The following is a 17,851-nucleotide window of genomic DNA, read 5'->3' as shown; positions in this document are numbered from 1 at the left end:
CCGCGGCAGAGAGCTGCTCCAGGCGTCAGTATCATTGGACGGACAGGCAGAAGGTCGTTCCGCCAGAGAGAGAAAGACGTATGTTTCTGGAAAAAGGGAGAAAAATGTAATTTGTTCAGTTTTTTTTTGTTGTCTGAGGGCGATAGTGACACATGGTCTGTACCGTACATTCCCTTCTCTCATTGTGTCAGGTTTCTCAGCACCAGAGATACTGTGTGGGCAGAAGATTCAGAGAGGAGAGGAGTAGCTACTAGCTAGATTTTCTGGCACAGTCTCAGCAATGTGGCCACCCCCCAGCCATGCCAGAGGCAGCTTTTGTTATTATTATTATTATTATTGTTGTTATTAGCCACACACAAGCAGTGTGTTAAAGCCACTGTAAATAGCCCCTGCTGTTGGTTCAGCATCATTGATAAGCCACAGAGTAATTTTAAGAGTCCTCCTGATGTTGAGACTATCTAGCAGAAGGAATTCCTTTGTAGACAATCAGCACCGTGAGCAAACCTTTTCTGTTACTGCCTCTACAAACAGGCTTATACAATAAGTATTTTATGATTTTAATTTCATTTTATAGGGTAAGCAAGCAATTGCATTAGGCTAAAATAGAATTGTTCCATCTCATTCCCAGAGGCCTGGTCTGTGTTCTTTCGATTTTCAGTTATAGCTTTTTAGACTTTTGGCGACCAACAACATTTTCCATTTTCTCCCACTGCAGTTTCTTTCTCTTAGCTCACTGACTTTACTTTAAATCCTTTCACACTTCTCTGCATCACTAATGTAACAGCTCATCTTGGCTGTATAACCTCCTCCCTCTGAAAATCTCCTTAGTTGTGCTCCACTGAGCTCTGAGAGCAGGAAGTAAGTCCTCGTATGACCAGGTGGACTCTGCTAAATGTCCCTGTGATGAAATATTTGGCTCAGATTACTGGTTTTTCGAGTCATCACCAGCCGGGAACCCTAACGTATCCAAACTCATCCAGTGTCCCTGAAAGACGTGTCATTTAACAGAGACCTCCTGTTTTGTCTGCATTGTCTCTCTTCGTTTGACACCTGTTTGGAATTGGGGACCTTGGACTTGGATGTCCTTTTCCGTAGTTAATTACCTCAGCTCATTTTGGATCTGTTTCAGTGATTTGTCATTATTCACTCACCTGAGGCCCTGCAGAGGCCTTTTTTTTTTTTTTTTTTTTTTTTTTTTTTTACTTCCGGTGTCTGTGCGACTGCACATACACATTCCACAACCTTTTACTGAGGAACCAGAGAGCTGTGACAATATCCATCTGTCATTTTGTCTTTTATTTATCTTTCCTAGTCCTTTTCTTTTGCTCTGGTACCTAAGGCCACATCTTTTCCAGGCAGGGCTCTAAAGTGCACACATTTTGGTCACATATGCTGCCAAATATTTTGCTGTGCGACCAGTAGTTTTATTTTGGGAGCACTGTGATAAGGCTTTGCTGTACCGTTTTGGAGTGCCCTTGAGAAACGAGCGTGTTCAGATTTGTTAGCTTCATGGTTGCACCATTACTACAGCCAAAACAGCTTGCTTCTAGACCAACCAGATTAAAAGATGTTGTGCCAATAATAAATAGGTTACATTTGTATCTTCCTATAGTGGTCGCTGGGACCGCATTTTACATTCATTAACCACATGGGCGGTTCTAAAACTACTTGTGTGCCGTTAACCATTTGTTTACACTTTTCAGTCACATTACCTCATTTGCTAGCTAGTTGGCTAGCTAGCTAACAACCTGGTAACTTTACCAGTACATCCAAACATTTGTGGACACGGAAAGAAGGGAAAAGGGGGGGGGGGGGGGTCAATTGTACAACTGAAATGGAAAGGAAACGGGATAGCGGAAAGGAAACGGGATAGCTTCTTTAGGAGATCAATGATCATAGCAAAGAATGAATGACAGATATCTTGTACCTCATCACAATCCTGATGTTTCTAAAGAGATCTTGTACAGTTTTCAATGTAATGCATCTCAATTGGAATATTATGCTTTTACACAATGTAGAAACCTAATATTCCTCAAATGGCTTTGTAATTTCGATGACTGGTAATATCCAGATTTTTGCTTTTATAATAAACTGTCTTTACAGTGTTACAGCACATGTGCTTCAAAAGTTTCTAGAATTTGTATAGGCACAATATAGGCTGCATTTTAATAAATTCAAAACATCTATTTTATTTTCTGTTGCTCCTAAACTTCATGTGGTGCTCCTAAACTTCATGTGGTGCTCCTAAACTTCATGTGGTGCTCCTAAACTTCATGTGGTGCTCCTAAACTTCATGTGGTGCTCCTAAACTTCATGTGGTGCTCCTAAACTTCATGTGGTGCTCCTAAACTTCATGTGGTGCTCCTAAACTTCATGTGGTGCTCCTAAACTTCATGTGGTGCTCCTAAACTTCATGTGCTGCTCCTAAACTTCATGTGCTGCTCCTAAACTTCATGTGCTGCTCCTAAACTTCATGTGCTGCTCCTAAACTTCATGTGCTGCTCCTAAACTTCATGTGCTGCTCCTAAACTTCATGTGCTGCGCCTAACTTTCTAAAGTTGGGAGCAACAGCATTTAAAAAAAATTTGAGCCCTGCTTCCAGGCCTGATAGTTTGACTTTGCATTGCTATTGCTATTCAGTGTTTCCCCTATATTAATTTCAACCTGGACTCGGGTAGGTGTAACATAGTAGACAAATTCAGAACCCTCAAATTAGTTTGATATGTTAAGTATGCTATGTATTAATTTGTGGCTGTTCATCATCCATTTCACGTATTACAATTTGGATGATATTTTACGTATTACAATTTGGATGATACGTTACGAATTACAATTTGGATGATATGCTACGAATTGCAATTCGTACGATAAATTGTGAATTTAAGAATTCCAATTTCTTGTGGCTAACGTTAGCCCCCCCACTGCCTATCAACAGTCACATGCAATAAAACAACTAGTCTCATACTAATAGGAGGACTTAGCATGTCACCTTTTAGGTATTTTTCAGTAGAATTCATGTAAGTAGTTGACATTGCCCGCACAGTTCTATGATCAGGATGCCGTACAGAGTGGTTGTCCACAGATTGGTCTGGTCAGCAGTCCTGATAGTTTGGTAGACCTGTGGTTTGTGGGTCTGTGATTGTGGTCTGTGACTGCTTGTTGTGATTGTGGGCGGAGGGGATTACGGTTTGTGCTCTGCAGGGCCAGAGCTCCGCTGCAGATTGCGATAAGGAGTTCTTGTGCGTGTGTGTGTGCACACTTGAGCTTGTGTTTGTGTGTGCCTGAGCATGTGCAACCGTACGTGTGTGTGTGTGTGTATATATGTACATCTGTTGAGCGAAGGTTTCCCCTTCCTGTGTTCTGTTCTGGGCCAGATGCTCTGCCCTGCAGGAAACCCTGTTTACAGACACTCGAGACATGTCTAGCTCCACCCATATTCTCCATCTGTCTCCATCTCAGCTTCATTAAGAACACACATTTATTTTAGATGTATGCCCTTTTGTACTGCAGCTGATTGTGTCAATGTGTAATTACAACCTTGCCCGGCACACAGGGTCATGTGTCACACAGGGTCATGTGTCACACAGCAAAATGTGTAATGTGAATGAACTATTTTACTTTGTTTTGTTATTGAAGTTACCTTTTGATTCTGGTCCTTGATACTTTTATTTGGAATATTATGTGATGCTAAGCTTATCTAGCCTCTTCCTGATTTCCAAAGCCTTTTTCCTGATTCACAAAGTCATGACTAGCCAAACCTAACATAGCAGGCGTAAAAAAAATCCTGAGCAGAGTTCCCACATCCGGTTTTCAGCAGAAAAGGAAGCTAAGTTGAATTAGCTGTATCCCTGAACCGGATGCATCCGGTTGTTGGAAACTCCGCTAAGCCTATGAATAGCCTAATCTCTTGTAAACAGACTACATAAACATAAATTGTACTGTAGATCTGTCACAGTACAAATGGAGTTCAGCAGCGTTGTGGTGCTTGGCTTTGTCGTCACTGGTTATTTGGACAATTTCGCAGTGTGTAGTATCTTTTGAATTTCGGAAGGGGAGGGGACCTTTGGTTGATTTTTAAGGCAGCTCCTCGGTTATCTCTGATTCAGAGGGGTTGGGTTAAATGTGGAAGACAAATGTCGGTTGAATGCATTCAGTTGTGCAACTGACTAGATTTAAATCTCTTCTGTTAACATGTATGGTCCCAGAACTTAACTGAGCGTCTGACCCAATTATGCAAGCCTTTAGTTCTGGGTTAACCAGTCTCACCACACACGGCCATGATCTAACCATGCAGCACAGTGTCCCAGTGAAAGAGCTGAATGTTAGTTAGCTCGTTAGCCCAGTCGGTGATAAGGCCTGATGCAGTCAGATGCTGCTTTGCATGTCATGGTGGAGAACACTGGCTGCGTTGTCTCTGTGCTGCTCTGACTGGCCCCACACAGCTCCCTCTGTCTCCCTGCCTCTGACTGGGCCTCCACAACGGGACACACTGCTCCCTCTGTCTCTCTGCCTCTGCACTGCTCGCTGGGCACTGCGACTCATGAAAACCACGAGGACCTGGGGCACTATCTACTGTAATTTCTTTTGGACCAGGCTGTCAGGCCGTTGGACAGTCCTGTGAAGACGTAGCCTAGATAGAGCGAGCTGTTTGGCACCAGGGTTTAACCTACATGCTCTCACAGTCTGCTGCTGCTTTATTAGCAGTCTGGTCACGCTGTGATGTCACAACGTCCTCTGAGCTAATGGCTGGCCTGGAGCTGGAGGGGAGAGTGCATTAGTGCACATTGTTAACGGGTGTCGTTTCTTACAGTCTGCGAGGAAGAGACCCACCCTGATGGAGGGAGGTTGTGAAACTTCCTCTCAAAGCCAGATTTCCATGGCAACAGGCTTTGACTTCATATGAGGAATAGCTTGCGAAGCTGTGTGTGTGTGTCGGCAGCAGGTATGGGCTGACCGGTGTGGCTGGTTCTCTTGGCCCAGTGACTGATGTTTATGGGCTCTGCAGTAGGGTGAGAAGCTAGACCACCCGTCCTGCATGGGAACACTAAATTAGAACAACCCTGTGAGAACATGACCAGCTAACAGCAAATGGCACGTACAGTAGGCCTACAGTATGAGGCACAGCTAGCTCACATTAGACCAGCGTATATGTAAAATCAAATCACATTTTATTGGTCACATACACATATTTAGCAGATGTTCTTGCGGGTGTAGCGCAATGCTTGTTCCTAGCTCCAACTGTACAGTAGTATCTAACAATACAGACAAATCCAAAGTAAAAGAATGGAGTTAAGAAATATACAGTATCAGTCAAGTTTTGAAACACCTACTCCAGTGTTTTTCAGTATTTGTACTATTTTATACATTGTAGAATAATAGTGAAGACATTAAAAATATGAACAGGATAATGACCCAACACACCTCCAGGCTGTGTAAGGGCTATTTGACCATGAAAGGAGGGTGATGGAGTGCTGCAGTAGATGACCTGGCCTCCACAATCATCTGACCTCAACCCGTTTGGGATAAGTTGGATCGCAGAGTGAAGGAAAAGCAGCCAACAAGTGCTCAGGAAATATTGGAACTCCTTCAAGACTGTTGGAAAAGCATTCCAGGTGAAGCTGGTTGAGAGAATGCCAAGTGTGTAAAGCTGTCAAGGCAAAGGATGGATACTTTGAAGAATCTCAAATATAAAATATATTTTGATGTAACACTTTTGGTTACTACATGATTCAGTAGGTGTTATTTCATAGTGTTTGATGTCTTCACTGTTATTCTACAATGTAGAAAATAGTAAAAAAAATAAAGAAACCCTTGAATGAGTAGGTGTCCAAACGTTTTACTGGTACTGTATAAACATTAGGATGAGTAATGTTGCAGTGGCATTGACTGAAATACAGTATATACATATGAGCTAAGCAGTAAGAACACATTTATTAAAGTGGCCACTGATTCCATGTCTTTGTCTATAGGGCAGCGGCCTCTATAGTGCAAGGTTGAGTAACCAGGTGGTAGCCAGCTAGTGATGGCTATTGAACAGTCTGATGGCCTTGAGATAGAAGCTGTTTTTCAGTCTCTCAGGCCCAGCTGTGAGGCACCTGTACTGACCTCGCCTTCTGGAGCGTAGCGGGGTGAACAGGCCGTGGTTCGGGTGGTTGTTGTCCTTTGGCCTTCCTGTGACATTGGGTACTGTAGGTGTCCTGGAGGGCAGGCAGTGTGCCCCAGGTGATGCGTTGGGCAAAGCGCACCACTCTCTGGAGACGCCTGCGGTTGCGGACGATGCAGTTACCTTATTAGGCGGTGATGCAGCCCGAGAGGATTCTCTTAATTTTGCAACTGTAAACGTTTGTGAGGGTCTTAAGCCAAATTATTTTTAGCCTCCAGAGGTTGACGAGACGACGCTGTTGCTCCTTCACCACACTGTCTGTGTGGCTGGACCATTTCAGATGGTCGGTGATGTGTATGCCGAGGAACTTGAAGCTTTTCACCTTCTCCACTGCGTTCCTGTCAATGTGGATAGGGGTGTGCTCCGTCTGCTGTTTCCTGAAGTCCACGATCATCTTCTTCGTTTTGACGTTGAGGACGTGGTTATTTTCCAGGCACCACTCCGTCGGGGCCCTCACCTCCTCCCTACAGGTTGTCTAGTCATTGTTGGTAATCAGGCCTAAAACTGTTGTCTGTAGACTTGATGATTTGAGTTGGAGGCATGCGTGGCCACGCAGTCATGGGTGATCAGGGAGTACAGGAGGGGGCTGAGCACACACCCTTGTGAGGCCCATGTGATGAGGATCGGCGAAGTGGAGGTGTTGTTTCCTACCTTCACCACATGGAGGTCGGCCCGTCAGGAAGTCCAAAACAGAGTTGCACAGGCCAGGGTTCAGACCCAGGCCCCCGAGTTTAATGAGGATGCTTAGAGGGTACTATGGTATTGAAGGCTGAGCTGTAGTCAATGAACAGCATTCTTACATAGGTATTCCTCTTGTCCAGATGGGATGGGGCAGTGCGATTGCATTGTCTGTGGATCGATTGGGGCGGTATGCAAATTGAAGTGGGTCTAGGGTGTCGGTAAGGTAGAGGTTATATGATCCTTAACTAACCTCTCAAAGCACTTCATGATGAACGACGTGTGTGCTACGGGGCAATAGTAATTTAGTCCAGGTATCTTTGCTTTCTTGGGTAGAGGAATAATGGTGGACATTTTGAAGCATGTGGGAACAGACTGGGATAGGAGAGATTGAATATGTATACACTCCAGACAGCTGGTCAGCACATGCTCTGACGACGCGGCTAAGGATGCCGTCCGGGCCGGTAGCCTTGAGGGCTTAAATGTCTTACTCACGTTGGCCATGGAGAACGAGAGCCCACAGTCCTTGGGAGCGAGGTGTTTTGCTTTTCTGGGAGCAAGACGTCGGTATCCGACGTGGCTGGTTTTTCCTTTGTAATCCATGATTGTCTGTAGACCCTGCTACGTACATCTCGTGTCTGAGCTTTTGAGTTGCGACTCTGCTTTGTCTCTACTTAGGTTTTGCCTGTTATTGCCTTTCAGAGGGAATAACTATGCTATTTGTATTCAACCATATCCCAGTCACTTTGCCATGGTTAAATGCGGTGGTTCGCTCTTTCAGTTTTGTGCGAATGCTGCTATCTATCCACGGTTTCCTATATACACCGTGTCAGTGTAGACATTGATGTTATTCTTAGAGGCTACCCGGAATATATCCCATTCCGCATGATCAAAACATGGATTTCGATTGGTCTGACCAGCGTTTAATAGACCTTAGCACGGGTACTTCCTGTTTGAGTTTCTGCCTAATAGGAAGAGATGAGCAAAATGGAGTCATGATCTGATTTGCTGAAGGGAGGGCAGGGGCGCGGGCCTTGTAGGCATCCCAGAAGTTGGAGTTGAAGTGGTAGACTTGTAGCAGTGTGAATACTACAGTCCATGTGTTGATAGAACTTTGGTAGTGTTTTTCTAAAATCTGCTTTGTTAAAATCCCCAGCTACAATATATGTGGCATCAGGATATGTGGTTTCCAGTTTGCACAAAGTCCAGTGTAGTTCCTTGAGGGCCATTGTATCAGTTTAACGGGGAATATACACAGCTGTTATTATAACCAAAGAGAATTACCTTAGGAGCTAATACTGTCGGCATTTGATAGAGGTATCGGGTGAACAAAAGGACTTGAGTTTCTGTATGCTATCTCAATCACGCCATGAGTAGTAAATCATGAAATATACACCCCCGCCTTTCTTCTTCCCGGAGAGTTCTTTATTCCTCTCTGCACGATGCACTGAGAACCCAGCTGGCTGTTTGGACGGGGTCAGTAGATCCGGAGAGAGCCGCGATTCCGTGAAACAGAGTATGTTACAGTCCCTAATGTCTCTATGGAAGGAGATCCTCTCCCTGAGCTTGTCTACTTTATTGTCCAGAGACTGAACATTGGCAAGTAATATACTTGGACGCGGTGGATGGTGTGCACGCCTCCTGAGTCTGACTAGAAGTCCACTCCGAATACGTCTTCTCCGCCGGAAGCATCTTGGAGCAGCCTCTGGGATAAATTGCCCTGGGTGGCACAAACAAAATATCCAATTCGGGAAAGTCTTATTCCTGGACGTAATGCTGGTGAGTTACAGCCGCTCTGATATCCAAAAGTTTTTTTCCGGTTGTATGTAAAAACACACTTTCTGGAATAATCATTTTAGAAATAACACACAAAAGAAAATACTGCAAAGCTGCTTAGGAGCTAGAAGCAAATCACATTTTATTGGTCACATACGCATGGTTAGCAGATGTTAATGCAAGTGTAGTGAAATGCTTGTGCTCCTAGTTCCGACCATCTAACAAGTAATCTAACAAAGCAAAGCTGCTATGTCTGTCGGCGCCGTCTTGCTGTGTCACTTAGCCTACAATATGTGCAGAAGACTGTCTGCCATTTACACTGAACAAAAATATAAACGCAACATGTAGTGTTGGTTCCATGTTTCATGAGCTGAAATTAAAGATCCCAGAAAATGTATATACGCACAAAAATCAGATTTCTCTGAAATGTTGGGCACAAATTTGTTTACATCCTTGTTAGTGAGCATTTCTCCTTTGCCAAGGAAATCCATCCACCTGACCGGTGTTTCATATCAAGAAGCTGATCAAACAGCATGATCATTACACAGGTGCACCTTGTGCATGGGACAATAAGGCCATTCAGTTTTGTCACACAACACAATGCCACATATGTTTTGAGGGAGTGTGCAATTGGCATGCTGACTGCAGGAATGTCAACTAAAACTGTTGCCAGATAATTTAAAGTTAATTTCTCCTACATGAGCCACTTCCAATGTTGTTTTAGAAAATTTGGCAGTACGTCCAACCAGCATCACAACCGCGGACTGCGTTTATGGCGTTGTGTGGGCAAGCGGTTTGCTGATGTCAATGTTATGAACAGAGTGCACCATGGTGGTAGTGGGGTTATGGTGTAGGCAGGCATAAGCTACGGACAACGAAAACAATTGTATTTTGTCGATGGCAGTTAAATGTGTTGTGCCATTGTTGTGCCGCCGTCACCTCATGTTTCAATATAATGCACAGACCCATCTGTAGGACCTAAAACATATATTTCAATTGACTGATTTCCTTATGTAAAATCATTGCAATTGTTGCATGTTTTTATATTTTTGTTCAGTATATGTTAGGATATTGTCATCCTGTGAGAATAGCACCAGCTATGCTAACAACATTTAGTTTGCACAAACAAGACTTGCTATTTAAAGATGGCCTAAACAAATAAGTATTGAAGTATGTTAGGAAAATTGCAATTGGCTCAGAACAGGGCATCATGGCTGGCCCTTGGATGCACACAGACAGCTAATATTAATACTATGCATGTCAATCTCTCCTGGCTCAAAGTGGAGGAGAGATTGACTTCATCACTACATGTATTTATGAGAGGTATTGACATGTTGAATGTACTGAGCTGTCTGTTTGAACTACTGGCGCACAGCTCGGACACCCTTGCATACCCCACAAGACATGCCACCAGAGGTCTCTTCACAGTCCCCAAGTCCAGAACAGACTATGGGAGCCGCATGGTACTACATAGAGCCATGACTACATGGAACTCTATTCCACAGTACTACATAGAGCCATGACTACATAGAACTCTATTCCACAGTACTACATAACTCTATTCCACAGTACTACATAGAGCCATGACTACATAGAACTCTATTCCACAGTACTACATAGAGCCATGACTACATAGAACTCTATTCCACAGTACTACATAGAGCCATGACTACATAGAACTCTATTCCACATCAAGTAACTGAAGCAAGCAGTAGAATTAGATTTTAAAAAACATAAAAAATACACCTCATGGAACAGCAGGGACTGTGAAGCAACACAAACATGGCCACAGACACATGCATACACACACACACACACAAGATAACATATGCACCATACACACGTACATGGATTTTGTTCTGTAGATATGTGGTAGAGTAGGGGCCTGAGGGCACACAGTGTGTTGTGAATGTTTTGGAATGTCTAAACTGCCTTAATTTTGCTGGACCCTAAGGAAGAGTAGCTGGTGCATTGACAGCAGCTAATGGGGAACGATAAATACAATGTTTACTTAACACTTACCTAGCCTGTGAAATGTTAATATTTACAGTACTTGTCTGTCTTTCTGTGAAAGCTAGCTACTTTGTACCTCTTAGACATAGGAAGCTACACCGTTAATCCAAGAACAGTGACGACCTTGGTGTAGGTTTTCATCAAAAGACGAACGGTAGCAAAGGCCCACAGCCAGTCAAACAACCGGGGACACCTGGCATAAACAGGAAGAATGAGAGGAACATGCTGTTTCTGTCGAGAGGCCTGCAAACACTCACGTTCTACTCTGTTAGCCGCACACCTGGAGTGTTTAGCTTTGTAATCTACATTGTGTGTGACAGAGAGACTAAAGAAGAGCACGCGTCAGTTGAACTGTAAAATACCCCCAGGTGATAACCTGGTTAATATGATAGAACACAGAAGTGAAACTAACCCCTTGATCACAATCTGCTCCTTCTTGTAGATGAGCGTGAGGCGGTGCAGAAGAAGACCTTCACCAAGTGGGTCAACTCCCACCTAGCCAGAGTGTCCTGCAGGATCACTGACCTCTATATGGACCTGAGGGATGGACGCATGCTCATCAAACTACTGGAGGTCCTCTCTGGGGAGAGACTGGTACGTTAGACAGTCAGACTGATTTCCCAGTCACACAGAGTAATAATTCACCTTAAAAATTGAATTTATTTTTGTCAAAATTATTTCACTTTAGGATTGCTGTTCCAAACGATTCCTCCATGATTCTACCCTATATGCATACATTCGGCCCATGCATAGCTAATATGCTTCACTGATTAAAAAATATATATATATAATAATCATTCAGGGCACACGTACAGTGCATTTGGAAAGTATTCAGACCGCTTTTTCTACATTTTTCTATGTTACAGCCTTATTCTAAAATGTATTAAATATATACACTGCTCAAAAAAATAAAGGGAACACTAAAATAACACATTCATGAATGAATGAAATATTCTTATTAAATATTTTTTTCTTTACTTAGTTGAGTGTGCTGACAACAAAATCACACAAATTATCAATGGGAATCAAATTGATCAACCCACGGAAGTCTGGATTTGGAGTAACACTCAAAATTAAAGTGGAAAACCACACTACAGGCTGATCCAACTTTGATATGTCCTTAAAACAAGTCAAAATGAGGCTCAGGTAGTGTGTGGCCTCCACGTGCCTGTATGACCTCCCTACAATGCCTGGGCATGCTCCTGATGAGGTGGCAGATGGTCTCCTGAGGGATTTCCTCCCAGACCTGGACTAAAGCATCCGCCAACTCCTGGACAGTCTGTGGTGCAACGTGGCTTTGGTGGATGGAGCGAGACATGATGTCCCAGATGTGCTCAATTGGATTCAGGTCTGCGGAACGGGCGGGCCAGTCCATAGCATCAATGCCTTCCTCTTGCAGGAACTGCTGACACACTCCAGCCACATGAGGTCTAGCATTGTCTTGCATTAGGAGGAAGCCAGGGCCAACCGCACCAGCATGTAGTCTCACAAGGGGTCTGAGGATCTCATCTCGGTACCTAATGGCAGTCGGGCTACCCCTGGCGAGCACATGGAGGGCTGTGCGGCCCCCCCCAAAGAAATGCCACCCCACACCATGACTGACCCACCGCCAAACCGGTCATGCTGGAGGATGTTGCAGGCAGCAGAACGTTCTCCACGGCGTCTCCAGACTCTGTCACGTGCTCAGTGTGAACCTGCTTTCATCTGTGAAGAGCACAGGGCGCCAGTGGCGAATTTGCCAATCTTGGTGTTCTCTGGCAAATGCCAAACGTCCTGCATGGTGTTGGGCTGTAAGCACAACCCCCACCTGTGGACGTCGGGCCCTCATACCACCCTCATGTAGTCTGTTTCTGATCGTTTGAGCAGACACATGCACATTTGTGGCCTGCTGGAGGTAATTTTGCAGGGCTCTGGCAGTGCTCCTCCTTGCACAAAGGCGGAGGTAGTGGTCCTGCTGCTGGGTTGTTGCCCTCCTACGGCCTCCTCCACGTCTCCTGATGTACTGGCCTGTCTCCTGGTAGCGCCTCCATGCTCTGGACACTACGCTGACAGACACCGCAAACCTTCTTGCCACATCTCGCATTGATGTGCCATCCTGGATGAGCTGCACTACCTGAGCCACTTGTGTGGGTTGTAGACTCCGTCTCATGCTACCACTAGAGTGAAAGCACCGCCAGCCTTCAAAAGTGACCAAAACATCAGCCAGGAAGCATAGGAACTGAGAAGTGGTCTGTGGTCACCACCTGCAGAACCACTCCTTTATTGGGGGTGTCTTGCTAATTGCCTATAATTTCCACCTGTTGTCAATTCCATTTGCACAACAGCATGTGAAATGTATTGTCAATCAGTGTTGCTTCCTAAGTGGACAGTTTGATTTCACAGAAGTGTGATTGACTTGGATATACATTGTGTTGTTTAAGTGTTCCCTTTATTTTTTTCAGCAGTGTATTTTTTTCCTCCTCAATCTACACACAGTACCCCATAAAGCTGTTTGCAAATGTATTAACAATGAAAAACTGGTATCACTTTAACATAAGTATTCAGACCCTTTTACTCATTACTTTGTTGAAGCAGCAATTAGAGCCTAGAGTTTTCGTTGTCTTGGCTGTGTGTTTAGGGTCGTCGTATTGGCAGGTGAACCTTCACCCCAGTCTGAGGTCCAGAGCGCTCTTCATCAAAAATCCCTCTGTACTTTGCTCCGTTCATCATTCCCTCAATCAGTCTCCCAGTCCCTGCTGCTGAAAAACATCCCCTCAGCATGATGCTGCCACCACCATGCTTCACCGTAGGGATGGTGCTAGGTTTCCTCCAGATGTGATGCTTGCCATTCAGGCCAAAGATTTCAATCTTGGATTCATCAGACCAGAGGATCTTGTTTCTCATGGCCTGAGAGGCCTTTAGGTGGCTTTTGGCAAACTCCAAGCGGGCTGTCGTGTGCCTTTTTTTTTTTTACTGAGGAGTGGCTTCCGCCTGGCCACTCTATCATAAAGGCCTGATTAGTGGAGTGCTGCAGAGATGGTTGTCCTTCTGGAAGGTTCTCCCATCTCCACAGAGGAGCTCTGTCAGAGGGACCATCAGGTTCTTGGTCACCTCCCTGACCAAGGCCCTTCTCCCCCAATTGCTTAGTTTGGCTGGGGCAGCCAGATCTAGGAAGAGTCTTGATGGTTCCAAACCTTTTCCATTTAAGAATGATTGAGGCCACTGTGTTCTTGGGGGATCTCCAATGCTGCAGAAATGTTTTGGTACTCTTCCTCAGATCGATGCCTAAACACAATCCTGTCTCGGAGCTCTACGGACAATTCCTTCGACCTCATGGCTTGGTTTTTGCTCTGACATACACTGCCAACTGTTGGACCTTATATTGACCTTTTCCAAATCATGTCCAATCAATTGAATTTACCACAGGGGGACTCCAATTTAAGTTGTAGAAACAACTCAAGGATTATCAATGGAATCCAGATGCACCTGAGCTCAATTGAGTCTCTTAGCAAAGGGTCTGAATATTTATGTAAATAAGGTATTTTCTGTATGGGTCTGAATACTTTCCGAATGCAGTGTATATTTTTCTACTTGAAAGAGTATTTGTAGTCATAGGTGTTCCTCATATTGCTCTTATCTGGGTTCTATTAACGGTGCAGCAGTATCTCTCATAACATAGTATGTAGCTATGTTACACACTGTAAATATAACTCCCTCGTCATATCTCAGATTCAACATTATAAAACCAGCCACACCTTAACTGCTCTCTCCCTCTGGTAAATAATATATTTAAAGCAGCCCCGGTAAAGGCAAGGTCATGGTGTATATGGAAACTATGGAGATGTTATGAGTAAGGTTGCAAACCTACCAGTCATTTATCAAAGTTACCAGAATCTTCAGTAATTTTTGTAAGTAACTGAATCTATGGCAGTCTATCGTGACTTGGGTCATTTATACTCAAATAACTTTTAAAACCTTCCAAATATTGAGTTGTACCCCTTTTTGACCTCAGATCAGCTTCAATTCGTCAGGGCATGGATTCTACAAGGTGTCGAAAGCGTTCCACAGGGATGCTGACCCATGTTGACTCCTACGCTTCCCGCAGTTGTTTCAAGTTGGCTGGACTTCCTTTGGGTGGTGGACCATTCTTGATACACACGGAAAAATGTTGAGCTTGAAAAACCCAACAACAGTGCAGTTCTTGACATAAACTGGTATGCCTGGCACCTACTACCATACCCTGTTCAAAGGCACTTAAATATTTTGTCTTGCCCTTTCACCCTCTGAATGGCACACACACACAATCCATGTCTGTTGTCTTTAACCTGTCTCCTCCCCTTCATCTACACTGATTGACGTGGATTTAACGAGTGACATCAAAGGATCATAGCTTTCACCTGGTCAGTCTGTCATGGAAAGATCAGGTGTTCCTAATGTTTTGTCCACTCAGTGTGGTGTTCATTTTTTATGTCTGTGTCCATATTGTCCATGAGTTGCTAGTAGATGGACCATACGGTTCAAGAGAAAATAGCCTAAATATTGAAAAAAGTATCTAATCAACAATGGCATTATTTTGCAACTCTTCCAACTGGTGACTTTTTAACTGCCACCAGTTTGAGCCAAGTCATTGACAATAAAATAGGCAAATTCAAATAGTAAAATATATAAGTGTGTAAAAAATTAAGGATATTTCATGCTGAAATCCTCATAAAAAAATAACGGTATTCACTTAGTTAATAGTTTATATTTAGGATCAGCTTTGTCATTGTTTATTTTAATGAATTATTTGATATTTTTGACATGATCAGTCCACACAGAGGGCCTGAGATAATTAGACGCCTATAACAATTTGAAGTACCCGAAAGGGTATTGTGTTAAATTACATAAAATCTAGTAGTTTACTGGTCAACTTTGGGTAACATATCCTCCCTTTGCAACCCTAGTTGCGAGCAGTTCAGTTGAGGACAGAGCAGAGAAGTAGAGAGTTTACACTCTGATAGAGTTTCAGACTGGGTCACAGATTGGGTTACAGGGATCATGTGGTCTCTCATGGAAACTTCTTGGAGGCTTACACTGAACGATCCATCCAGGCATCTGTTGCTTGAGCAACAACATTTGAAAATGTGATAAATTCATCTTGCCTAGTACAATAGAACTGCTCAAGCAACAGCTGCCTGGGTGGATTGTTCAGTTAACATCTGCCTGTTATTTATTTAATGAGGACAATTTTGTACAGATTTTTTCCCTAGTTTGTATTGGTAATTGTCCATAAAGCGCTGCTCCGCTTTTTTGACATTATCAACAAAACATGTCCGACAGGCCCTAGTGTTGTCGCACCTGGACTGCTGCTCAGTCATCTGGTCAAGTGCCACAGAGGGACATTACAGTTGGCTCAGAACAGAGCAGCACTGCTGGCCCTTAAATGTACACAGAGAGCTAACATCAATGACATGCATATCAATCTTTCCTGGCTCAAAGTAGAGATTGCCTGCATCACTACTTATCCTTGTGAGGTATTGACATGTTGAAACTACTAACACACAGCTCGGACACCCATGCAAGACATGCCACCAGAGGTTGCTTCCATAGTCTGTGTGCTAGACTGTGGAAGGCGCACAGTGCTACATTGAGCCATTTATCGGATTTGAAAAAACAGATAAAACGACACCTTATGGAACATCTCGGTTTGTGTGTCTATGCGTCTACATGCTGTTTGTATGTTTTGTATTGTACAAAAAAAATGTAACCGGAACAACGCAGACTGAAGACACGCACTCTACACACACGTATATTTTAATATTGTTGTGGTGGTATTATAAATGTTGTAGTACATCATTACAGCACTATCTTATTGTGTTTTTTGTTGTTGTTGTGATGTGCCTTAATGTGTTTAACCCAGGAAGAGTAGCTACTGCCTTGGCAGGAACTAATGGGGGTCCATAATAAATACAAAATGTGACACAAACTGACATACACATGTATAACCTACATGAACCACAAACACACTGATGCAGACCTAATTATATACATTCAATGCACCAAGCATGTGCGCTAGCATGCAGTTACACATACAGACTGCTTACAATTGAATGCTAGAGGCCAAGCTAGGTTAGGAGACCTTATGCAGACTGGAGTTGGATTAAGGCAAAACCAAAACATCAGCACGGTGGTGGTGGCAGCAGCACATGACGTCAGAGGGCGAACTTCACTCTGAGCCAATGAAATGTTCCACCTTAGCGGCTGTGCTGAAGGAGGGGAGAGAAGCAATTATCACTGCAGAATTGCCACAAAAAAAAAAAGATTTAGCGAAGTTGGCACTGATGGGTTTTATTAACTATGTCCCATTTCAGCTCACTCTCCCCTCTCCCCTCCCTTTTGAAAGGCAGCTCTCTGGAATCAAAATGCGATTAAGCCTGACTACTGCCCCTACGACGTTCAGTAGATCGTGCCAAGATCATGCCCTCCATTGAGGGCATTGACGGGTCTTTGCTGTGAGAAAGATCTGACCACAGTTTCAACTCACTCAGTGAATGCAGTCTACTGTGGTCCCTTCAAAATATGAGCCCTTCGCTCTGAGATTTGAGCTTCTTTTCACCGCTACGAGGAAATGAGGCAAAAGAAACTACAACAAATGGAAGAATTTCAAAAGCGGGGTTGCTATGATGGAGTGAAAGGGAAGCAGAGGGAGAAATTATCAATGAGATCTTTGATATGGAAAGACTGGCGGAGGGGCCTACAATGGAGTCCAGCAAAATGATCCAAACTCAAGCCAACCTCCATTTCTCAACTGTTTCAGGAAGCATAGGAATGCTGTGTTAGAGTTCACTCCACAGAACACTACATTAAAATGCCAGATGGGTATCTCTCTGATCTGGTGTTATTTGTGTTAGACAGAGGAGATACCCACTGGTGTTCTCCAGCTGTCTCAACAAGGCCAGGCCCTGAGTACTTCCTGGGTCATGACCCCTGGAAAATTGGTTCTAGCCCTGGGGAAGCTCTAGATGACCTGTCTCTACATATGGCATCACAGGTCTGTCCTTCCAGACGTATCGGAGATCTCATTTCCTCTTGGTCATTTTAGGATTACTTAGTGTAACACACAAAAATACATGATATATACACACACTGAAGTCCCATAGATACAGTGCCTTGCGAAAGTATTCGGCCCCCTTGAACTTTGCAACCTTTTGCCACATTTCAGGCTTCAAACATAAAGATATAAAACTGTATTTTTTTGTGAAG

The 17,851-nt window shown here is 43.8% G+C and overlaps 1 protein-coding gene across 2 annotated transcripts in view; it reads left to right on the top strand.

Moving 5' to 3' along the window:
• LOC110530138 (spectrin beta chain, non-erythrocytic 1) overlaps positions 1-17,851 on the top strand; it is a 133,732-nt gene that overhangs the window by 58,603 nt on the left and 57,278 nt on the right. For both annotated transcript variants that reach the window (XM_021612995.3, XM_021612985.3), the window contains one exon: positions 11,073-11,224. In XM_021612995.3, coding sequence (XP_021468670.2) covers positions 11,073-11,224 — 152 coding nt within the window. The remainder of the gene's footprint in view (positions 1-11,072; positions 11,225-17,851) is intronic.

The sequence above is a fragment of the Oncorhynchus mykiss genome, chromosome 1, assembly GCF_057628025.1.
Source record: "Oncorhynchus mykiss isolate SJ-2025 chromosome 1, ASM5762802v1, whole genome shotgun sequence".
NCBI lineage: Eukaryota > Metazoa > Chordata > Actinopteri > Salmoniformes > Salmonidae > Oncorhynchus > Oncorhynchus mykiss.
This window is presented reverse-complemented; position numbering and strand designations above follow the sequence as displayed.